The sequence below is a fragment of the Macrobrachium nipponense genome, chromosome 30, assembly GCF_015104395.2.
Source record: "Macrobrachium nipponense isolate FS-2020 chromosome 30, ASM1510439v2, whole genome shotgun sequence".
NCBI classification, from domain to species: Eukaryota; Metazoa; Arthropoda; class Malacostraca; order Decapoda; family Palaemonidae; genus Macrobrachium; species Macrobrachium nipponense.
Window position 1 is genome coordinate 3,936,988 of NC_087218.1, and position 24,910 is coordinate 3,961,897.

At 46.6% G+C, this 24,910-nt stretch overlaps 1 protein-coding gene across 1 annotated transcript in view; it reads left to right on the forward strand.

Annotated features, from left to right (window-relative positions):
* The window catches only part of LOC135201960 (protein-S-isoprenylcysteine O-methyltransferase-like), a 31,403-nt gene extending 6,889 nt beyond the window's left edge, over nucleotides 1-24,514 (forward strand). The window contains exon 3 of the mRNA XM_064231241.1: nucleotides 20,094-24,514. Coding sequence (XP_064087311.1) covers nucleotides 20,094-20,849 — 756 coding nt within the window. The 3' untranslated portion in view covers nucleotides 20,850-24,514. The remainder of the gene's footprint in view (nucleotides 1-20,093) is intronic.
* Nucleotides 24,515-24,910: the final 396 nt, after the last annotated feature.

Genomic DNA, 24,910 nt, shown 5'->3' on the forward strand with positions numbered 1-24,910 from the left:
GGCCCTCCAGACACCAGTCGGGGCGAGACTCGCTCTATTCGCCGAAGCATGGAGGATAAGAGGGGCGAACTCTTGGTCACTCGAAGTGATCGAGAAAGGTTACAAAATCCCGTTTCATACAAGAAACCACATAAGCATAGAACCAATAGACCTTTCGCCCTCTTATCAGGATTCAAAGCAACAGATCTTTTGTTCCGATACGTAATACAAACCATCGGTCCTTAACAATAGGAAGTAGCTAGCGGCAGCTGGAACGGTCGTAAGCTTCGAACAAGGGGAGAACGGTAGTTAACTGCTTGTCCGACAGTCTGCGCGCCGCGCGACTGGGAGGTAAACAAATCACTTTTTTTGCTTTCGGCCGCGGTGTGAAGGACGTGTTCGTCATCGCTCTCTGCCCGCTTCATCGTCGTATGCTTTGTTTATATTGTGTTTTCTACTAATGGTTTGTTTGACTTGAAAATGAAACTGTAAGTACACTGTTTTTTCATTTCATTACTTAATTATGAACCAACATGGAGTTATCGCCGTAGATGCGGCGATTTCCTCTCTTTCATGAATTGAACCTTGAATTATGTCTCGGTGCCGAGGGCGGGGCGCGCTCGCGCCGAGTCATGTATTTGGGCGAAAGTGTGTAATTGAAAAATGTAAGTACTCTTTTCATTATATTTTTGCCCTGGGCGTGCGTTGACGTTACCGAGTGTGATTGCGCTCGGCGACGAGCCTTTTAATTTTGTATAATAGAATGCAATGAAAGGTGGATTCGCAATTGCAATATTCTTTTCATTTTCATTTATTTATTTGCAGATGTTTAAATTTTATTTGGATCAATTTTCGTTCTTACCCGGGAATTGATCCTTACGATTTTTTTATGTGAAAATGAAATCGCAAGTGCAGTATTCTGTTTCATTTTCATATATATTTATGATAGCATCATATTATTGGATCAAGTTTCCGTTCTTACCCGGGAATTGATCTTTTCTCCTTTAAGTTCTATTGAAGTGAATAAGCAAGGGCAGTATTCTGTTTCATTTTCATATTACTTTTCACTGCTGTGCGGGGGTAGGGGAAGCGAAGGTCTGCCAGGAAGTCGTCGGAAAGCTCTCCCGCGACTCCCTTGGTATCCGATTCTTCGTCTTCCTTCCTGCCCCCCATCATCAGCGTTCTTCATTGTATTTTGTATTTGGGGTCTTCTTGCGTTCGGGGTGGGGCATGTCTTCCCCCCGTGCGTGAGGGAACCCCCTCTTACTAATCTATCTATGTTACCGCAGGTGCTACATCCGTGGGAGACGACCTTGGTGTAGATGTAGATCCTCACGAGGTTTGTACTCGCCGTCGGGGGACGAGAGTGCTCCCGCAACGAGCCCTGTGTAACGTGTATGCATTGGTCCGAGGCGCAGTGGGTGCTGTACGACGGCAGGAAGAGACTTAGGCCGCCCAAGAAGTCATCGGAAAGTCCAGTGATCCTTTGGTAACGGACACTTCGTCCTCTTCCTGCCCCCTGCGGGGGGGGGGGGTAGCGGAGTCCTTCTCTCTCTCGATCCGTCAAGTGTGGAGGAGGGCGCCCGCTGCCCGGACGTCCAGTTGTACTCGGGGTCTTCCGTCCGCTCTGGGTGGGGTTCTTCTCCCCCCAGGCGCGAGGAAGCCCCTCTAACTAACCCGACTGTTGCTTCCGCAGGTGTGCCATCAGCGAAGGACGACCTGGGACAGGTGTGGGAGTCGCTGGGACTGCAGGGAGTGCCGAGCATACAGGGGTTGATTCAGCGGTTGGCGGGGTCGGCAGTGTCACTCATGGTACAATAACCACAATCTCGACACCAGCATATGAGATGCCACCGCACCTGGTGTACACACATGTCATGTCGGTAACACCCACGGCTGCAATCCAGAACCAATTCCTGCCGTGCCAAAGAGGACGGTGCCACCGCCACCTGGATTCGTTTGTATTGCCGACCCCGGACTTCCGCTGCCCAAAGAGTACCCCCCTGGACCTGCCGCCAGTGCCGAGGATGACGGTAGCTGCCGACAGGACGCCTGGCTCTCCTGTGGTACCTGCCGTGCCTGCCGTACCTGTTGCTGTCCCAGCCGCTCATTCCCTTTCAGATCAGGTTGCCGGCTGCTCATTCACTTTCAGATGTTCCTGCCGTTCCTGCTGTTGCCTGAGGACCTGTTCCTGTTGTTCCTGCTGTTGGTGGTGCTGTAACAGTCTCAGGTCTTTCCGGACAGGTGCAGTCGGGCCCTGTTGCTTCGGCAACTGCCCCCGGCTCCCTCCTGGATGGAAGACCTGACGTCTGTTCTGCGGAGCCTGGCGAAGAAGAAGAGGAAGAGGAAGAAGGTGTCGTCGTCGTCTTCATCGTCTTCTTCGTCGTCTGCTGCCTCTCCTTCCCCTTCGACTTCTAAGGCTAAACAGCCGAAGAAGAAGAAGGTTGCCTCCTCCCCCCCTAAGAAGACTCCTTCGGATCTTCTAAGGGCCCGGCTCGCTCAGGCGAGCTGGGGAGCTCTTCTGCTGGTCCTCCTGTTCCTTCGGGAACACGGGGCCCGTCGCTTCTTCTGCAAAGAAGAAGTCGACGGGGACCAGAGGTGCACCAGCCTCGGCTGGTGCGTCCTCACCTGGTGCTAGCGGTTTCTGCCGCTAAACCAGGTTCCGTCTCGGCCCGCTTCTCGTTCGCGAGAAGCACCGAGTGGACGCTCTTCCAAAGAGGACAGTCCAGCCAAAGTTTTGACGCCCGAGCTCGCTCGCCGTCAAGACAGCGGCGCGGAGCAGAAGACTGGCGAGAGTCGTGCACACGACTCTCGCCAGGCCAGTGGACGCTCTCGCAGCGATCAACTGGCTGCTCGGGCTGACGTGACGGTCGCTGACGGCCACGGGTTGAGGCGAGGAAGGAGTCCCCACGGCCGCCGGTACCAGCCACGGCTGGGTACCAGCGGTTTGACGCGCCGAGAGGACGCTGGGCCGGTCTCGACGCGACAGAGAGCCTAGCAGGGTCAACCCGTCCGCCGCTCCCCCGATGGGATTTTCCGGGCGGAGACGGTGGACCAGCGGCAGCTCGCCTGACGCTAGAGATCGGTCTCGACGTTCTCAACCGAGCCAATCGCCCCAGGCGAGCGGCAAGGCTAGGCCTGCTGCTCGACCGTCACCGCGGGTTGACGATCAGCAGCAGCCCTCCACGCACGCTGGTCCTCCAGCGAGCGAGTGGGAGCGTCAGGTCTGCCTCTCCCGTACTTCAACCTCCTCGGGCTATACGGGAGGAGCGAGGTACCGAGGAGCGATCACGAGAGGTGCGCCGCTCGTGACCCAGCTATGACGCCGTATGGACCAGGCACGGTTCCAGGACCGACCAGGACATACGCGCAAGTAGATGGAGGCGACCGTCAGGGTCTGCCGCTGTTTCCTCCTTCTGAAGGAGGAGTATCTCGGGATCTGTTCTTGTTGGAGGGACTGGACGGTCCTACTCCGCAAGACACGGTTTACTCCCGAGATACAGAGGAATTTGCAGAAGTCATTAAGCTGATTCGTCAGCATAAATGACCTTGCGGAAGGATTGCCGCTCCACCAGCAGGGCCCACGTCTCTGCTCGAGTCGTTTTTGGGGCCCGAGAGGGAACCCAAACCGACGGTGGGTCTGCCGCGATCGGAACTTGCCGATTCTGTCTCGAACCAGAGTCTCTCGTCTCCGGACAAGAAGGCTCTCTCAGTTCTGGCCGGTCGATCAAGCTACTTCCACCTCCTCTACTGCGACAGCGGCGTTTCTACGTGTTCGGACACCGTATTTGAATACTCCTTCGGTCCTCCTGAGAGGTTCGACCTCGACGAGGACTGGAATGAGTCAGAGGACGGTATCGGCTCTCTCCTGTCAGGTGTCGATCAGCCCACCCAGACGACGTTCACAGTGGCGGCAGACCCTTACCTACAGTGAGAGTTCGTAACCCTCCGCGGGAAAACGCGTTTTCTCCTGACGATACGTTTTCCCAGACTCTGAGAGGCCATCGCCGCAAGGCGATGGCTCTCCTACTCTTCTCCAACTGCTAGTTCCACTGAAGGGCGAGCGAAGTACCAATTCCTCCCCCATTCCCTCTCTCCTTACGGTTACGAGGGAAAGGGGAGGGATCCTACAGAGACTTCTCTGTAGGATCCCACGTTCGGGACTGCGCTACCGGGGGGACCTTCGGGTCCTACCTGACGTAAGCCCCGGTCGTTGAGGAGGAATCCTGCCCATTCTCGATTTCTACGGGAATCGAGAGGACCACCAGCCGATATCGTTTGACGAATCGGTGGGGTTTCGCAGGACTGCTTAGAATTCTACGGAATTTCTAACGCATTCAGTGTTCGAGTTTTACGATCTCCAAACACTTACGCGAGACCACGGTCCAAAGTGAGCGAGACAAGAATCCCCGATATACACGATAATCGGGAACCTCGCCTATGCTCGAATTCCTGGAATTTCTAGCATTGGGAAGAAGGACTGCTGCTGAAGAAACTATCTCACAGTAGGCGACCAACCTGGACTAGAGAAGATCGGACGGGAATATCCAGTTGGCTTGAACTATCGTCTTAGTATTCTGTTCACCATTGAAGCTTCCTTCGAGGAAGACTTCTCCTTCACTCTCTTGATAGAGATCGAAGGTGGTCGATCTCCAATCCTTATCTTTTGTTTTCTTGAAGGAAAGAATTTAGGATGGAGATCGTTGTTCAGAATCCTACAAATATACTACGTATATTAACCTCGCGACATGATTCTACTAAGCAGTTGAATGGTCCGAGGGGTAGGCGCATATCCTAGTTTTAAATACGGATTGCGACTTATAAGAGAAGTATTCTAATTGAACTGCAACTCGGGGTTGCCTGCAACCTCCCAGGAGTTTTCAGTTTCAATGTTATATACTTATGGTTTTGTCCGACAACACCATTTCAACTGTTATATTTACCGAAATTCGTTTCGCCTAAATATAATTGCTCGAGCATATCTTTATGCTCGGTAGTTCTAGCCGAACGCATTCCTTCGTGGAATAATGGATTACCTGGCAACTCAGGTGACGAGTCAGCGAGAGCTCAGGATCAACTACTGCGTATTGAACTGCCTGATAGCAGCTCAGTATCAGCCGGGCCTCCGATATGCACGGTCATGTATGTCTCTCTGCCCTGCTTTGATTGACTACCGAACCGTATCTCTGCCCAAACAATCATGGACTTAGGTCTCTGATTAACGGGGATTCTCGCAATAATGAAGGACCCATCTACTGCTGTGACGCTAGATTCCATCGCCTTCGACATTGCGAGAGAATTTTCAACAGAGATATCTCTTGGACTCTTTCATCTTTCTGTTTACCGCACGGTAACAGAAGTCTGTACAAGTCTCCCGCTGCATCGCACTGCGATAATGCGAATGATTTTGCAGAAATCTGAGTTTGTCTTCAAAAATATCTCTTATTCGTAGGTGTACAATTGTTCATTGTTCAAACCGAATTACGAGATTTGTTGAGAAGACATCGCCTACTCTCCGACCTGACAGCTCTACTCCCAAATGTTCAGCCCATGAGAAGCAGTTCTTCAGGCGGCTTTCCCGTGTTTTCATTACTGAAGAACGCCCCGCTTTCATTGCAACTACGACTTCTCACCGGACAGCAATGAAATAGCGGTTAGCGTTTTCAGTCATTTGTAAGCACAGGTTATGAATCTTGAGAATCCTTCTCTCGATTCATCTGTGAAGACGTAGGTTGCATTCAATATCTACCTTCGTCTTCAACGGTACATAGTGTTGTTTTCTCCTTAGCTGAGATTCAACAACCATGAGATGTTTTACCTTCAGGGACCTCGGTCTCTAGAAGGCAATTGACTTTCGCCTGTTGGGCGGGACATGCCTTAAGAGAATCATCACCTCGCTGTCCGGCATTGGTGACAAACAAATACATTATTTGTTTGGTCTCTCGGATCAACCTTAAAGGCGAAGGTCACGTGACTTACTCGGATGCTTTGACAACTTGCCTCCTACCGAACGCAGTCAGTCGGCAGCTGTCAGAGCGGCCGAGTCAGTTACGAACTACGCTGTTGACTTAGTTCGGTTGTTACAGAGCAATCATTACTTCGTTTTAATAGCTTGTCACAGTACCCATACCATTGACACCCACCATGGAGTGTCGGTGTCCTATCCACTACCGAGAACTTCGCTGCATGGGGATAGGAGGATGCGAGAGACTTCGTGGCAAACGGACAGACCAGTATGGGTACTGGACATCACCGAAGTAGAGAAGACGGGGATAGGTCATGCGACTATTTCCTTCTTTTTTTTCCTCGAGGAACCTGCATGACTTCTCCTGCGAAGTCAAGCATCCAGGGGATGGGGATCCGTGACGCTCGATTTCGTACCGAACTTCGTAGCGGAGACTCAGAACCCTTCGGTCCCTGACGATTGGTTCGAGTCGTTCACAATCCCCTCCCTAATGGACTTCACCGCCTTCGATGCGAAGGAGATGCTGCCTTGTCCGCAAGAACTTCTCCGTGGCGCAGGTACTGAAGGCAGGGGTCTGGTCAACCAGACCACATGCCCTTCCTTCTACCTTCGGGATATTGCCCACAGGTCCTTGGATCTTTTTCCTTGGGACCGTGGTGGCTGCTCAACACGTTGGTGTAGCGAACCCAGACCCTCGCAGGCTGAACAGCATCGAGTCTGGGTGTGACCATAAGAATGGATGACCGTGATGAGAGTGTGACTGGCTCCTCTTCCATCTTTTTCTTACCCCTCTACCTGTGGTTAGAGGGATACGGTCGTCACCCTGCTGGATAAGGACAAGATGCAGGTGAGCTACTCAACAGAGCCCCATCCTATCCCTTTCATTAGGGATAGGAGCGTATATCCACCACTTCCTCCAACAAGGGGGAGGAAGTGGATGCCAGCTTGAGACAACCCTACTTTATGTTGCCCTCTTGCAAACAGGAACAAGTTCTTGCTTGCTCTGGTACGAAGAGATACGCTTGCCTCTCTCTTAGTACTCGGCCCAGAGGTCTGACCATTGATCCTGCGGTGCACACCCCGATCAATCGGACAGAGGCTTGGATCCCTCCCTCGCTCTTACGACCAGGGAGGCATTACCAGGGATGGACGACGAACACCAGTCTGTTCATCAAAAGACTCAGATTCCTCCCACCAAGAAGTGAGTCTTCCTATTGTTAAGGACCGATGGTTTGTATTACGTATCGGAACAATGTACAATTTGTCGAAAATTGCATTTTTCCTTTTTCCTAACTATACAAACCTGAGGTCCTTTACATATAGTCCCTCCTCATGCCACCCCTCACTCTGCGTATTTTGCATGGGCCCAAAAGCAAAAGTGATTTGTTTACCTCCCAGTCGCGCGGCGCGCGACTGTCGGACAAGCAGTTAACTACCGTTCTCCCCTTGTTCGAAGCTTACGGACCGTTCCAGCTGCCGCTAGCTACTTCCTATTGTTAAGGACCTCAGGTTTGTATAGTTAGGAAAAATGCAATTTTTCGACAAATTATTGTCATATTAGACCTTTTGGATCAGATGTTGGAAAAGAGAGCAGTAGAAAGAGTCGTGTCACGGAACTCTCCAGGCTTCTACAACAGGCTTTTTCCTTGTTTCCGAAGCACTCGGGAGGATGGAGACCTGTCCTAGACGTAAGCAGGCTGAATCTTTTTGTAAGGAAAATAAAATTAAGCAAGATGGAAACTGCACAGTCTGTTTTAGCTTCCCTGAGACCCAGGAGATTGGATGGTGTCCTTGGATCTTCCAAGATGCCTTATTTCCATGTTCCGATACATCCTCGGTCCAGGAAGTTCCTCAGATTCGTTCTGAAAGGACAGGTCTTCCAATTCAGAGCTCTCTGTTTCAGGCTGAGTACAGCCCCTATGATATTACGCTTCTGATGCGAAATGTAGCAAGATGGCTCCATCTCTCAAAGATAAGAGTCTCACTCTATTTAGACGATTGGCTGATACCGGGTCCACGTCAAAAGGAACAGTGTCTGGAGGACCTGCATACGACATTACAGCTGACGAAGGACCTGGGCCTTCTGGTCAACTTCGAGAAGTCCCATCTGATTCCCACACAGTCCATCGTGTATCTGGGGATTCAGATGGATTCAGTGGCTTTTCAAGCATTTTCCATCCATAGAACGTCAGCTAAAATGCCTTAGAGAAAGTATCGGTCTTCTTAGAGAAGGAAATATGCTAGGCGAGGGAATGGATGAGTGCTGATGGGGACCATTTCCTCGCTGGAGAAATTTGTTTCTCTGGGAAGGCTGCACCTCAGACAGCTTCAGTTTTTCCTAGCAGACAACTGGAAGAACAAGAAAGACCTAGACGAGATTTTGAGAATCCCTCAATCGATCAAAGAGCATTTGAAGTGGTGGTCCGATCCCGTCAAGCTATTGGAAGGGATGTCCCTCAAAGTTCTGAGCCCAGACCTAGTGTTGTTCTCAGACGCGTCCATGACTGGGCTGGGGGAGCAACACTGGGGGAGGAAGAAGTGTCAGGCCTCTGGAGATGGGAAACAGAGGTCCCATGGCACATAAACCTCAAGGAGCTAGAGGCGATTCGTTTGGCACTTCAATGCTTCGAGTCAAGGATTGTGGGACGAATTGTACAAGTCAACTCGGACAACACCCCACGGCGCTCGCATATCTAAGAAACAAGAAAAGGGAGGAACTCTATCTCGCTCCCTGTTCAGGATAACGAGGGAAATCTTACTTTGGGCGAAGCTGAGAAATGTAACGATTCTAACGAGGTTCGTTTCAGGACAGCAGAACGTTCGTGCGGATCTCCTCAGCCGTCAACATCAAATGCTTCCAAACGAATGGACTCTCCATCCAGAGATCTGCAAGGAGTTGTGGAAACTTTGGGGACGCCCACTGGTAGACCTCTTCGCGACAGCAAAAACGAAGAGGCTTCCTATTTACTGCTCTCCGGTTCTAGACCCAGGAGCAATAGCAATAGACGCCATGCTTTGGAATTGGAAGGGGATGGATCTCTACGCCTTTCCTCCATTCAAACTCCTGGGAGAGGTAATAAGGAAGTTTGCGGCGTCGGAAGGAGCAAGAATGACGTTGATCGCCCCCTTTTGGCCTGCAAGCGACTGGTTCACAGAGGCCATGTCATTTCTGGTAGATTTCCCAAGGACACTTCCGAGAAAAATCGATCTACTCAGACAGCCCCACTTCGAGAGGTATCACGGAAACCTCTCCGCTCTGAGTCTGACTGCATTCAGACTATCCAAAAGTTGGCCAGAGCGAGAGGTTTTTCAAGATCGGTGGCAAGAGCTATTGCCAGCGCTAGAAGAACATTCTCAAGCTGTCTACCAATCGAAGTGGGCTGTCTTCAGAAGCTGGTGTAGAAGGCAAATATTTCCTCCTCCACGACCTCTGTGAGCCAGATTGCTGATTTTCTCTTACATCTTAGAGATATAAGACAAACTTTCAGTGTCAACGATTAAAGGCTACAAAAGTATGCTGTCAACGGTCTTTCGACACAGAGGCTTGGATTTATCAAATGATAAAGATCTTCACGATTATTGAGGTCCTTTGAAACATCAAAAGCTCCACGAGACAAGATTCCCTCATGGAATTTAGATGTTGTCTTAAAGTTTTTAATGTCAGCCCCATTTGAGGCCTATGCACGCTGCCTCTTTTGAAAGATGTAACTAGGAAAGCTATTTTCCTAACCGCTTTGGCAACAGCTAAGAGGGTTAGCGAAATCCAAGCTATGAGTAAACATGTGGGTTTCAGAGAACACAATGCGGTGTGTTCGCTGAGCCCCTCGTTCTTAGCGAAGAACGAAAAACCCATCCAACCCCTGGCCTAAAAGCTTTGATATCAAGGGTTATCAGAGTTCGTCGGACGAGAGCGGAGAGAGTTTTGTGCCCTGTACGAGCTCTCAAATTTTATCTGGAAAAGACCAAACAATGTAGAGGCCCGTCAGACAACCTGTGGTGTTCGGTCAAGAGGCCGGAATTACCAATGTCTAAAAACGCACTGGCGTTCTTCTTGAGAAACACCATCAGGGAAGCTCATTCATCCTGCACAGATGGTGATCTTAAACTGCTAAAAGTTAATGCTCACGAGGTTAGAGCAGTAGCTACTTCGGTGGCTTTTCAGAAAAAATATGGCACTCAGTGATATCCTGGGTGCCACATTTTGGCGAAGCAACTCTGTGTTTTGCTTCACACTACCTCAGAGATGTGAAGGCGACATATGAGAATTGCTACTCGCTTGGACCATACATTTCCGCGGATACAGTATTGGGGACGAGAAGCAATAACAAACCCCATTCTTTAGAAAATGAATGTGTGTGATTTTAATTATGGGTTTGTTTTTTACGGTCGTTTAACTAGGTTGGCCGCTTGAGGCAGGTCTTCCCTTTAATTAGCCTGAAAGTTAATGGGACTAACTTTAGTGAGGCTAGGTTAGGTGGTATTTTTTTACGCTCGTTGTCTTCAGTATGGTCAATATGGTCTAGTCACATTGTGGTCACGCTCCCGTTGACAGATCATCTAGAAACTATCCAGCTATAAAGGTCACTACCTTGCTGGAAAATTCTAGTTAAGCAGAAGCAGGCTTGGGTGACAGTAATCACGAAGTCAGCTATGCTAAAAACAGGTAGGGAACCAAGATGTCAATCATCTGCATGTGAAATGTTTCCAAATCCTTCTATTCTGTCCCTTCCCACCTCCAATGGTGGGATTCAGCTATATATATATCTGGCAGGTAAGTGTCATGAACAAAATGATATTGTCATGATACAATAAAGTTTGTTCATACTTACCTGACAGATATATATAATCAAGTACCCACCCACCTCCCCTCAGGGGACAGTGGTAAAGAAAATCTGAATAGAAAATGGGAATGGTTCCCGGTATCCAGCCTCCCAGCGGCGGGAATGGGTACTAACCACCTAGCCGACCACTGCATTTGCCGGGAGTTTCGAAATTCTGTCGGTCTTCAGAGAATACAGCTATATAATATATCTGTCAGGTAAGTATGAACAAACTTTATTGTATCATGACAATATCATTTTTTGGTCGGAGGAGCAGTGGGAGTGCTGTGGGGGGTGGTGGGGGAAGAAGAAGCCGCGCAAAGGCCGGCCAAGGAGTCGTCGGAGGGTTCTTCTCCGGCTACGCCCTTGGTCACGGACATGTCTTCCTCTTTTCTCAGCTCCCTCGTATGGCTTTCTTCCCCTTCGGGGAGGTTTCTCACTCCCTCTCCTCTCTCGATCAGTCGAGCATTGGGGGGTGGGGGGGGGGGGGGGGGGGGGGGGGGGCAGATACCCGACATCCAGTTGTACTCGGGGTCCTCGTTCATCGGGCTGGGAACTGTCCCCCCCTGGGCAAGGGGAGACACCCCCAACTAAACTTACCCGACTTTTTCCTTCCTCAGACTTGCTGGCCACTTGGGATGATCTCAGACGGGCCTGGTACTCGCTAGGGCTGCAAGGGACACCGACGGTCCAGGGGCTGCTGAGTCTACCTGGCGAGAGGGGCCATGCCGGTAACACACGGGTCTGACTACCACGACGTGTCCACGCATGGCTACGCTGCTCCGCCACACCTGGTGTACACTCAGCACGTAGCCATGGTGACCCCGACAGCCGCTGTGCAGGCACCGCTGCCGGAAGTTTCGATGCCTGCTGTGACGCCGCGACCTGGGTTTGCCGCTCCTGCTACAGCCCCGGACTTCCGGTGTCCCACGAGCTCTCCTCTAGACCTGCCTCCTGTGCAGAGGATGCTGCCGGTTCCTGCCCCCGCCTCCTGGTCCTGAATATGCTGCCGCTCCAGCCCTGGTACCCGTTCCTGCCCATGGTGTTGCTGCTCCCACCCCAGGTCCTTCCGGACAGGTGCAACTCGGGCCCTGTTGCTTCGGCAACTCTCCCGGCTCCGTCCTGGATGGAAGACCTGACAGTGGTGTTGAGGAAGCTGACGAAGAAGAAGAAGAGGAGGAAGGTGTCTTCTTCGTCGTCGTTGTCTGCCGCCGCTTCCACTTCAACTTCTAAGGCCCCACAGCCGAAGATGAAGAAGGTTGCCTCCCTCCTCCCCTAAGAAGGCTCGTGCTGGGACTTCTAAGGGTCCGTCCCACCCCGGTGAGACGGTTGGGACTTCCGTCGGTCCTCCTGTTCCTTCGGGAACGGGGCCCGTCTCTCCCTTCCGCAAGGAAGAAGAAGACGGGGAATGGAGGAGTGCCGTCTTAACACCCGTACCTCCTCACCTGGCGCCAGAGGTTATGCCTCATCGCCAGGTACCGTCTTGGCCTCTCGTTCGCGAGAGTCGCCGAGTGTACGGTCACCTGCGTGTGACTGTACAGCCAAGACCCAGGCATCCGAGTCCTCTCGGCACCTAGGATCCAGCATGGAGCGGAAGACTGGCGGGGGTTGCTCAGGCGACTCTCACCAGACCAGCGATCACTCTCGCGGCGACGCGCTGGTACCCATAGTTGACGCAACAGTCCCAGACCGCTCGTGGGCTGAGGCGAGGAAGCGCTCATCTCGGTCGCCTGAACCAGCCTCGGCTGGTCCAAGCGGCGTGACGCGCCGTGAGGACAGGCCTCGCTCCCACCACGACAGCGGACTCTGCAGCTCCCCCGACCGCCGCTCCTACCGGGACCAGGCGGAGAAGGGTACCAGCAGCAGCTCTTCTGACGCTCGGGACTGTCGCCGTTGTTCTCGGTCCAGCCTCTCGACCAGGCCTGCAGCCCGATCACCACCGCGGGTTGGCGATCGCCTGCAGCCCCCTCAGCACACCGGTTCTGCCAGTGGGCGCGGGGGGAGCGTCAGGTCTGCCTCTCGTCCACCAGGCAGTCTCCAAGGTGGCTGGGCAACCTCGGACGATGTGGCTAAGCCCAGGAGCTTAGCTAGCGCTTCCTCTGCGGCCAAGACGGTCGCCTCGTCGAAGCCAAGAGGAAAGAGTCTGACTTCGACTTCTGCTGTAAGGAGTGACCGTAACCAGCCCTCCTCCCAGTCCTTCTCTCAAGGAGGATCTGGGAAGAAGTCGAAGAGGGGAGGGAATCACTAGGGACGGCGTTCCCCCTCACCTGCTGTCGGAAGTTGGGGGGTGCTTGGCGAGCCATTGGGCAACATGGCAGTGCTACGGTGCGGAGACCTGTATAGTAAACGTCCTTCGGGAGGGATATCTACTACCCTTCGAGTCTCGGCCACCCCTCACCTCCAACTTGGTCCATCTGCAAACCTACGTTCCTGGCTCGACCAAGGACATGACGCTTCGGCAGGAAGTAGAAGCCATGCTGAGCAAACGTGCTGTGGAGATCGTACAGGATCAGTCGCCGGACTTCTACAGCCGACTCTTCCTAGTGGAGAAGTCCTCGGGGGGCTGGCACCCAGTGATAGATCTCTCTCCCTTGAACCGATTCATTCGCCAGACTCGGTTCACGATGGAAACAGCACGTTCAGTGCTCGATTCCATCAGGGAGGACGACTTCATGCTTTCGGTGGATCTGAAGGACGCGTATTTCCAGATACCCATCCATTAATCCTCCAGGAAGTACCTCCTCTTTATCCTCGAAGGGACGGTGTACCAATTCAGGGCACTTTGTTTCAGTCTCTCAACCGCCCCACAGGTGTTCACGTGAGTGTTCACGCTGGTGTCTGCTTGTGCCCACTCGTCCGGGATACGTCTATTGAGGTATCTCGACGATTGGTCAGTCCTGGCGAGCTCCAGCTCGCAGTTACTGCAGGACAGAGATCGACTCCTCAAATTCTGCCGCGATCTGGGAATTGTAGTGAATTACGAGAAGTCAGATCTCGAGCCCAAGCAGAGGATGAAGTACCTGTGCATGCTGATCGACACGGTAGCAGGGCGAGTCTTCCCCGCAGATTCGCGGATCAGCAGGTTCAGGGAGGCAGCAAGACAGTTCCTGTCTCTACAGGAGCAACCAGCTCAGTAGTGGCAAATCATGATCGGCCACCTGTCGTCTCTCAAGAAGCTAGTCCCTCACGGGCGTCTTCAAGACACCAGCTGTCTCTTCAGTGGAGACTAAAGGAGTGTTGGTCACAGGCAAGGGACCCTCCCTTCTTCCCCGTGTCCCTCACGGAGGAGGTGAGGCAGGACCTAGCCTGATGGGTGGACGACGGGAACCTCGTAAGAGGAGTGCCTCTTCGCTGCCCCCCGCCCTCCCCGAGATGCTGCTCTTCTCGGACGCATCGACCGAGGGATGGGGCGCACACCTGGAGGAGTTGCTGACTGCAGGTGTGTGGGACCATCGCAACAAGCACCTTCACATCAACATCCTGGAGCTCAAGGCAGCGTTCCACGCTCTCCAAGAGTTCTGGGACTGTCTGGTGGGACACTCAGTGGTGTTGATGAGCGACAACACCACAGTAGTGGTGTACGTCAACAAGCAGGGGGGCCTAGTGTCCCTCCCGCTGCACCAGTTGATGTTGCAGGTGCACGAGTGGGCTACGGCACACTCAGTAGAGGTGTCGGCCCGTTACATTCCAGGCAAGAGGAATGTGGTAGCCGACAAGCTCAGCCGTCGGGATCAGGTGATAGGAACTGAATGGTCCCTTCATCCAGACGTGGCGGAAAGGCTCTTCAACCTGTGGGGGCGTCCAGTCGTGGATCTGTTCGCCACCCGGCACAACAGAAAACTCCAGATTTTCTACTCGGTTGTGCCGGACCCATGGGCAGCTGCAGAGGACGCTCTTCAACATCCGTGGGACAACCTCTTCATCTATGCCTTTCCCCCGTTCTTTCTGATTCGCAAAGTGATCAGCAGGGCGCTGATCACGGCGAACCTTCGGATGATCCTGGTGGCGCCCAAACGATCCAACCCTGCTAGCTCTGCCTGCCGAAGCGCTGAGAGAAATTCCCCCCTGGCACAACCTCCTGAGCCAGTCACACGTAGAACGGTACCACCGGTCCATCAAGTCCCTGTGTCTTCACGGCTGGCTGTTATCCACCATCTCTTACGAGCGAGAGGCTTTTCTCGCAGCCAGCAACAGAGATGGCTGGATACCTCAGACAGTCCTCTGCAGCTGTCTACCAAGGGAAGTGGTCCGTCTTCTGTGGTTGGTGTTGTGGACTGGGTGTCTCTCCTCTCAGAGCCACTCTTCACCAGGTAGCGGATTTCCTCGTCTTCCTTCGTCTCTGCAGTTAAAGGCTACAGAGCCGCCCTGGCCCTAGTCCTTAAACTGCGAGGTGTGGATATCTCCTCCTCTTTCGAGATCTCCCTCCTGATGAAGAGCTTCGAGAGGTCTTGCCCACCCAGGGAACTCAGGCCCCCGGGGTGGGATGTGACTCTCGTCCTTAGGAGTTTGACTCGCAGACCCTTCGAGCCACTCTGAGAGTCGTCAGACAGGGATCTGACCCTCAAGACCCTCTTCTTGCTGGCCCTGGCATCAGCAAAGAGAGTAGGGGAACTTCATGGTCTTTCCTTCGATGTTGAGCATTCCAGGGGATGGGGATCCGTGACACTCTATTTCGTCCTGAACTTCGTAGCGAAGACTCAGAATCCTTCGGTCCCTGACGACCGGTTCAAGTCCTTCACGATCCCCTCCCTGAAGGATTTCACCGATAATGATGCGGATGTCCTGTGAGGGCGCTACGGCGCTATCTGAAGAGAACTCGGCACCTCAGGCCTGAGTGTCGACGCCTCTTCGTTAGCACCGGGGTTACCAAGAAAGAAGTTTCCAAGAACACACTTTCTTTCTGGGTGCGTGAGGTGATTAGGAGGGCATACGAGACAGCTGGCAGTGACGACACCCGTACCTTTCGTCCGAGAGACCACGAAGTCAGAGGTATTGGTCCAACCCTTGAGTTCCGCAAGAACTTCTCCCTGGCGCAGGTTCTGAAGGCAGGGGTTTGGGCCAACCGGACCACCTTCACTTTATTCTACCTTCGGGATATCACCCACAGGTCCTTGGACACCTTTTCCTTGGGACCCGTGGTGGCTGCTCAACAAGTTGTGTAGTCTACCCAGCACCTGAGCGGACAGAACAGCATCGCATCCTTGTGTGACTTGCATGAATGGACGAGTGAAAGAGTGTGACTGGCTTCTCTTTCTCCTTCGTTCTTCTCCTCAACCTTTGGGCAGAGGGCCGCGGTCGTCACTACGCTGAACAGGAGGCCGATGCAGGTAAGCTACACAACTGAGCTCCATTCTATCCCTTTCAGTAGGGATAGGAGTGTTTATCCACCACTCCCAGCAAGGGGGGGGGGGGGGGGAGGGGAAGCCAACAAGAGACAAACCCATAACTTTACTTTGGCTCTTGAAGTAGGAACTAGTTCTTGCTTTTTGCTATTTATAAGAGGTACGCTTGCCTCCCTCTTATAAATCTGGTCCAGAAGTCTGACCACTGATCCTGCGGTGCACACCCCGATCAGCGGGGCAGAGGCTAGGATCCCTCCCTCTGCTCTTACGACCAGGGAGGGAATCCAAGGTAGGACAATCACCAGTCTGTTCATAAGACTCAGATTCCACCCACCAAGAAGTGAGTCTAACTATTGTTAAAGGACCGAGGGTTTGTATACGTATCGGAACAAATAACAATTTATCGGAAATTGTATTTTTCCTAACTATACAAACCTGAGGTCCTTTACATATACTAGTCCCACCTCATGCCACCCCTCACTCTACGTTTCCTGGGCCTAAAGCAAAGTGACTCCTCTCCTCGCAGTCGAGCTGACCGCCAACTGCTGGACAAGTAGTTAACTACTGAACCCCCTTGTTCGAAGCTTACGACCGGTTCAGCTGCCGCTAAGTACCTTCCTATTGTTAATGGAATTGATGCATGTCTCTTACCACTTTGTACTTATGCATGGCACACATCACTGTTGGTCGGATACAAAGAGTTGTTTCCGTGACTTGTTCCATTTCAAAAGTTACACTAAGTCTCACTTAAGGATAGAAAGCTTGTTAAAACTCATAGCAACACAAGACCAGTCTGACTTGTCAGTAACAAGTGGCTTGAAGAAACTTGTTTATGTATTCTTTTTTTTCATAATAATATAATGAACACTCTTAGACACAGATGAGTTGCCAATATCTGAATGACAGGAAGAGTCATGAGTATGACACCAAGAGGCATTATTGCATATACAGAAAACCTCTAGATTCGAGGGATGCATACCAGCTCCCTCACAAAGCTCAAATCTGCAAATACTTCAGACCCCTTTAAAATTACTTATTTTGATAGTTCAAACAAAAACAAGTCATAAAAATTATATGAAAATACAGTAATTAGTGAATGTTTTTCAGTTAAAAATATAGCGAATAGGCGTAATTTCTGCAAATAATGCATGTTCCATAGAGAAACCCATGAATCCAGGGGGTTTACTGTAAGTGTTTCTAGTCTACATGAGACGCTTTACTAGAGGGCAAAAAGGCAAACAAATATACATAACCCAAAGAAGATTCAAAAGGTACTGAAATAAACTGTATCTCTTTGGGAGCCAGCTATTTTCAAAGTAGTGGTGGTATGAAGATGGATAGCTTTATCAGTTGACATTAACAAGAGTCAGATTCCCTAAAAAAAAGTGGAGCCACAAGGAAAGTCAAGACCCCTTGAGCTGCCAGAAATTGGTGCCATGGGTTTTGCTGGGGTGGGAGTGACATGCATCTCAACTCTGTTTTGGGAGGATGACCTCATACTACAATGAGAAGGAACATCATCTTTGCTTGAGGAACAATCCAAGTAAGGCAAATTCTTTTGTAAGGCAAATTCTTTTGTAAGTGCAAGAGGCTTTGTTGCATCCACTTAATGATGGATTTAAATTCAGATGCTTTTTTAGCTCCCTTTCTTGCTCATGACACAGGAAGTGTGACGACTTTAACAAATAATTTTATGGAAATTTTGAGGCCTCGGATGCAGACAAATCTCCTAATCTGATGAATACTCAGTATTTTTATATGTATAGGCAGTCCCAGGGTTACGCCAATCAACATAAATTGCTTTAACTCTAAAGTAATCACTTTTTAACTCCTGAAAAGAAATCTGGCCTCTGGAAGTACTGCACAATAAATGTGGATTCTTCTATAATTGTGCCATAAAACTTTTATACTGCATACTGGGAACACTACCACATCTTTGAGTCATGCCTAGCACAGATTATTCACTGAAAAATATATACATATATATTTACCAAGTTAGAGCAACACCAATATTAAGCACATCACGGAAAATAAAAATATAATAATTGACCATGTAGCATAAAGATCTAATAATCCCAAGGAAAGGAAAAACTTAGCTTGAAATAGGGTAAACATTCACGGAAGATCCATCGTCATCAAACTGGCCGGGTCTTATTCACTCGATATTTAATTGGTGAAACAAGAATACAATTACAACTTTAAGCATACGATTCAAAAGATTGAAGTTTCGTCAACATAATGTGATATATTAAAGCCCTATACGAACTTAAATAAGCATGTGAAGCTCTTCGTGAAATATGTTTTCAAGGCAGTTCCACCATCTTTCCCAGCCTTCCCAGCACTCATTTGAACAATGTTAGCGTATACTATATGTAACGTTTATTGATCTTACTCAAGATTGCAGTTGTAATCAGCACAATGAAACAACATTTTGTTACCTATATTAGTGAAAGTATGAAACTCTTTATTCCTGGGGTCATGGTTTTAACTGAATTCATTTTTACCTTGTAATCGGTGGTTTTATCCTTACTGCCATCACAACTGAAACTCCACAGTGCTTATTTGATTGTAATTATACACATTTTGGTCTTGATTCACTCCACATTGCACTTGAACCACGTTGCTGTTCCTTGTTCCTAAGTACTCACTCCACAAACACAGTTACAAGCAGCAGACGACAATACTGAACATGAGGTGCAAAGCTTTATTCCTTTAATTGTTTACTTAACTCATTATTTAGTTTAACTTTACTTCAAAATGTTTATTTAATTCATGTCTGTTATCCCTTTTTTGCAACCAAATTAGCCCCCAAAAATTAAAAATATTTTGGATGTATACTTACGAGCAGACGATGCTAGGAAAAATGACTCATCGTTGCCAATCTAGTGGAGCGTCACACATACGCCGATGCATTTACGAACTGTTTCCATGAATTCTAGTTGTCATAGTAATGCAGTAATGTTAAAATTGCTGTAATATGTTTATATATTACAAATAGATACACCAATTTCACTTATTTCCCTGGTTTTGTGTAAGTCTTATACCTTGTTTGGAGGGTAAACACATACCAATTGACAACACTGATAAACAATTGAAGAGCGCAAAACGCCGCAAAGAATGCCGTAGTCCCCTTGAATAAGTACAAATAAGTGCTGGTAAGAGTTCAGGTGTACGATTGTTGTGATGAAAGTGCCCCAGCGTCTATGGGTACAAGTGGTGTGCGGATTTAGCACAGGAAATGGGAAGTTTATTGACACAAGCGACTCCACAGACATCAAAATGGCGTCTATCTTCTAAATATTTCAAGTTGTAAGTAAAAATTTCAAAAGCGTTTTGGTGAAGTTTGCACTGCGTCGGCCACCCTTTTCATTACCCTCTGTTTAAATCTTAAAATATGGCCTTAATTTCTAACTTTGGAGAAAATACTTACTTCGAAAGGAGAGTAGAGGTCTTTAGCTCCTTCTCTCACCAACAACAACTCGTGACTGATGACCATCTCCGGTGTCAGGTCGCGTTAAAAGTACTTTTTCGGAGGGTGGCTGGCCGTGATAGTCGGTGAGTTGGGCCAGTCCACTCTGTGTTTTACCCTAATAACTTAGATGAAGCACCCAGCTAAGGTCATAATTATAACAGTCATCAACAACTACCTAACAACCTTATAAACTCCTGTGAAAAAAAGTTTAATATTAATCCTCTCTAATCAGAACACCACAGAAGAAAATAAAATATGCACAGACTGAATGAATGTAAAGAAAAAAATTTAGTACCTATAGCATTAAAATGGCAATTGTTGGCACTGAGTCCTGAAATATGGCTGATGGAAGGAGAAAAAAGTTCTTTGTTACATATATCTTTTGGAGTGCTGAATGCACAGATAGGCTCATGTAGACCGATGGGATTTGTGTTATGTTATCCATGTTTGTATAATTAGTTACAATCACATGAAATAATGGAAATGTGTTTGTCATTATTACATTGAGAGCCTAGCCACACTTCACCTATCTAATTTATGAACTTAATTGTATAAATTGTATTAAACTTTTTTTTTTTCCCCCACAGGTTGCAGTTCGGGGATGCTTTTTAGGTAGTGTCTGTGGTATTGGTGTTATTGTCAGTTTTTTGAGTCCAGTATCATTTCAAATCTTTGGATGGTACTTAGTAGTGCTTACATTCTTCCACTACTCCGAGTATCTCACCACAGCAATTGGTAATCCTCGCACTCTGAGCTTAGATTCGTACCTTTTAAATCATAGCATATCATATGGATTGGCAGCGGTAACGAGTTGGATAGAATTCTTCTTGGAGTGGTGGTTCCTTCCGGAGATGAAAACTCAGTGGATTCTCAGCATCCTTGGTATAATTGTATGTTTATGGGGTGAAATTGTAAGAAAATCGGCTATGTTAACTGCCAAGACAAATTTCAACCATATCGTGCAAACAAAACGTGAAGAAGGACACGAACTTGTTACATGGGGTGCTTACTCACTATTTCGTCATCCCAGCTATGTAGGGTGGTTTTGGTGGAGTATAGGTACTCAGCTGATTCTTATTAATCCTTTTTGCACTCTTGCATACACTGTTGCTGCTTGGACTTTCTTTTATGAACGGATATATTTTGAAGAGATGACACTTATTAAATTTTTTGGTGAGAAATATCTTGATTATCAAAAGAAAGTGGGAACTGGTCTTCCATTCATTAAAGGTTATCAGTATACTCCAGTTTGTATCAGAGGTGAGCATTAGAGCACAAAATATGCACAAAGGTAATGACTGATATATGTACTGTAATTTTAATATGTATACCTAGTTGAATTTATATGCACTGCTGTAATTTATGCATAATGGATGGAGTGCCTGTTTAATGCAAGAGTGGATATGTATGATTACATACATTTGGAGTGATTTTATATCAATATTACTTTTAATTACTCAAATATGCATTATTTGAAAAGAAAAACATTATGTTACATTTGTATTTTTCTGCAGAAGCATAAGATAATAAACTTTTCAGAAGTGGCATAAATTACGGATGGAGTACCAAGTGAGATGAGCTACCCTAGAGAAACAGAGTAGCACTTTTACTAAATCTCTTCTCTGTTTTGTTAATCTGTATGAAAAAATGCATAGCTCGAAAGTGAACTTTTTATTTTTAATTTTAATGTACTATTCTCTTCTAGTACCTTGCAACCTTTAATTTTGTGAAATGTTAAATATTTGTGTTGATAGCACATGCATTATTGTATGCATGTCTTCCAACATATACATCTATAACTTATGTACTGTATTCATCAGTTACTGTATCCAGTACTTCAGGATGCCATTTTCATATAGACATTGTTTTAAGGTGTAAGTTTGAAATTATTGTCTTTCAGTTGACTATCAGCAATTATACAAACAGGAGAGGATGATAAGATGACATTCAGCCAGCATATTGAACAGCTTAATTACCTAGCATTGTGAGATTATTCATTGGTTTAAAAAGTTGATGTAATATTTAGTGGAATCCCTGCTTGTCAAAATTATAATATGGAATTATTTATAATGTGAGCACATTCATAGGGAACAAACAAAAAAGTTGAATACTTGCTAAGCAAGCTTCCACATTGTTATAAATAGAAAACAGAGCAGATGTATTTTGTACCTCCAGCAATTTAAAAACAGTTTTGATGTGATGGAAGGTGGAAATAATGCAGTGTAATGGACTACCTAAACCTATTGGTAAAGCAGACACTAAGAATAACATTACCAATGAAAGTGTTATCCCCATGTGTACTTTGTTATAAATGAAATGCAACTTGAAATTTTTAAGCACTGGCAGTTTTGATAAATTTTCAGCGTTTGTTCAGCTATCACATATCTCAGTACTGATTTTGTCAGTAGAAGACAACTTGCATATTACGTTTTTGGGATTGGCTGAGCATTGTCTGGGTATCATAAAAACTAGATTATCCATTTGGAGATTGTGGGGAAAGAATCATAATTATTTATGTTCTTGCATTAAGTTTTTTTCCTTTATAATGTTAATTTTGTAAGCTTTCACTCTTAATACCCACCTGGGCAAGATAGTTGTCTGCAACTTAATTCTTGAAGATATTTCTGGACCTCCCTACTGGTTAGTTTATCTGGAAACCTTCACAAGTCTGGTGGCTTTTTAGGGTTCTTTCATATGAATGATTACTCATTATGCATGCAGCATCCTAACATCTACAACAGGTATCACCTGTAAGTTGTGCATAACTTTAATTCCAATTCTTTATAATAATTCATCTTTTGACATGGCCATAGAATTCAGTAAGCTCTTAAGCCCTCCTTAGCTAATCCTGCAGATAAAACCACCCTCAGTACACTATCCTCCATTCATAAAATGTAACTTCCCAACATTTTAAGCTGGATTTAATTGGTAGTAGAAGTTTAGAGCTGTTGCCACCCTTTCTTCAGAGTAACTCATCCTCACTTGATACAATAACAGGTACTCCACGCCACAAGTAGATTTACCTTAATTTTGAAGTTTATTGTATCCACCTTTCAATGATGAGATGTAAGTGAATTAGTGGGTAAAATGGGAAATTATATTTTTTGATGTTTTTACAAGTTTCTGTATGTTGGTAATTTTGCATTCGGCATTGTTACCTAATACCATTAATAATTGCAATTACCATTTCTACTGTGTTCCAAGACAGAAATTTTCTGGACATTGCTGCACCATTATTTCAGTAATTGAAAATCTAAGGTGTTGCCAACAGATACATTTGCTTTCATACCTCATTGTAAGCATAGTGTTGGAGCAGGGTTTTTTCCAGTCATAAAACATTGCAAACTGAGTTCTTTTTAATTGGGAATAGGTATAATTTCCAGTTTTTTTTTTTTACATCACATCTTTTGCTTTGCTCACTTACTAATAAAGTTAAAAGATATATGTTTTATACATAATTTTTATTACAGTTTTAGTGTATTAGTAATGACTAGTATAGATACAGTATACTTTTTTAAGGTTAGCTTCCCTAGTCATTGTTGTCTGTCCTGATGGATCCTAACAAATTCAGTATTGTATGCCTTTTTAAATTCCATATTTTGCTTTTACATTATTTTTCTCTATAGTATGTGACTATCAACTTGGGATCTTGTTCCCTCCAATTAAGTCAAAGTCTCTGGAGTTGGTAACCTTATTGCAGGTTTACAGTTTGTTGTAGGTACCCTGACATTTACAGCTTTATCATGTAAATCAAATAGACCAGGTACTATACTTTCATTTTGTACTTGTAGAGACTTATTTGCTGTAAACATGATAAACTGGTAAACTTTTAGTTTTACTGGTATGATTTTCAGAGTAAGCTGCCGTCTGAAAATGATGAAATATTTATTTCTTTTGTTTTTTTGTCCATTTCAAATAGAAATAACACTGCTAAACATTAAGAATGTAACTGTTATCTAATTTTGTAATTGTTTTACAGGTTTATTTTGATGAGAACAGAATTATACTCTATATACAATTAATCATCTCACAAAATAAGACATGGCGCAGCAAAGTTATTAATATTAACAGAACCTCCTGAAGGAAAACTAAAATAATTATACTGTACCTGATTTGGCCCTAGACAGTGTATTGATGTTGCTTTGTCTGGAAGTGACTTTTGGGTCCCATTTATTGTGTAGCAGTGCAATATAAATAATTACAGAAAATTTGGATTTAAATCCAGACCAACATTTTATGTCAATAATGCTCTCAACAACTATATTTAACTGAAGGACATTAGTCACTGTCATCAGATATAAATTGATATGGTTTATAAAATGCTGCATGAAACTACACAACATACATAATTGGCAGTTACCTGGAAATTGGTAAGAGGCTTTCTACTGGATTGATTTTCAATTAAAGACATGCTATAATTGCAAATAACAAGATGTACACTTGTCATTAATGTCTGTGCTCTATACTATTAAGTTGATAGCTTTAGTGAAGATATGGTATGTTAATACGCATTGTACTGTATATTAAATAATCTTAAGAGTAAGGTAAAGACTGTTACAGATTAATGCTATGTAGTATTAATTTATAGATTGTGGTATTTATACTAACAGTATTTTGACAAGTGTTAGATTTAGATTTAGGAATCTTTTTGATGCCAAATGTATATTAGATGGTGTGATATAGGTTACTGGAACAATTAATGATATAGCACATTGCTGTATTATAGTAATAAGGGTAATGCTGTAATGAATTTGTAGTGTACGTAGATGTTTGAATGAGAGTATTTAAGTATGGCAACACCTTTTCCTGTACTACAAAAATTAGATTCATAATGCTGCAGTCTGGAATGCTGACCTTTCTAAACAAAAATTAATTGTTACAGTTTTGATGTGTCAATGATTGTTATTTACCTACTGATTAATAATAGACAATTGAATTTTGGTTTCTTTGCTTCCTTAGATTGTATGAAATGGCCAACCTCAAAATATTGTTATGAATTACACTCTCGTGGTTCCCAAAGGGCTCAATAAGACAAACCAACCAATCTCGAGGAATTCTCTCATGGTTGGTCTTTGCCAGAATAGTGCTAGTTGGCACAGTAATAAAATATAAAGGACTCAGGACAAGAAGGCTCTTGCTCTTGTCAGCTTTTCCTTCGTCCTACTAGTGCAGATGTTACAACAGCACATATGTTGGCTATCATCTTCATTACACTCTGTCTGTCACAGAGTTCACATGTCCCCAGTGTGCTTCAGAAATAGTTTTCCATGGTGCATGTCGATCATCATAACACCACTAAAGTTAAGTATATACAAGTAGTCCCAAGGTTAAG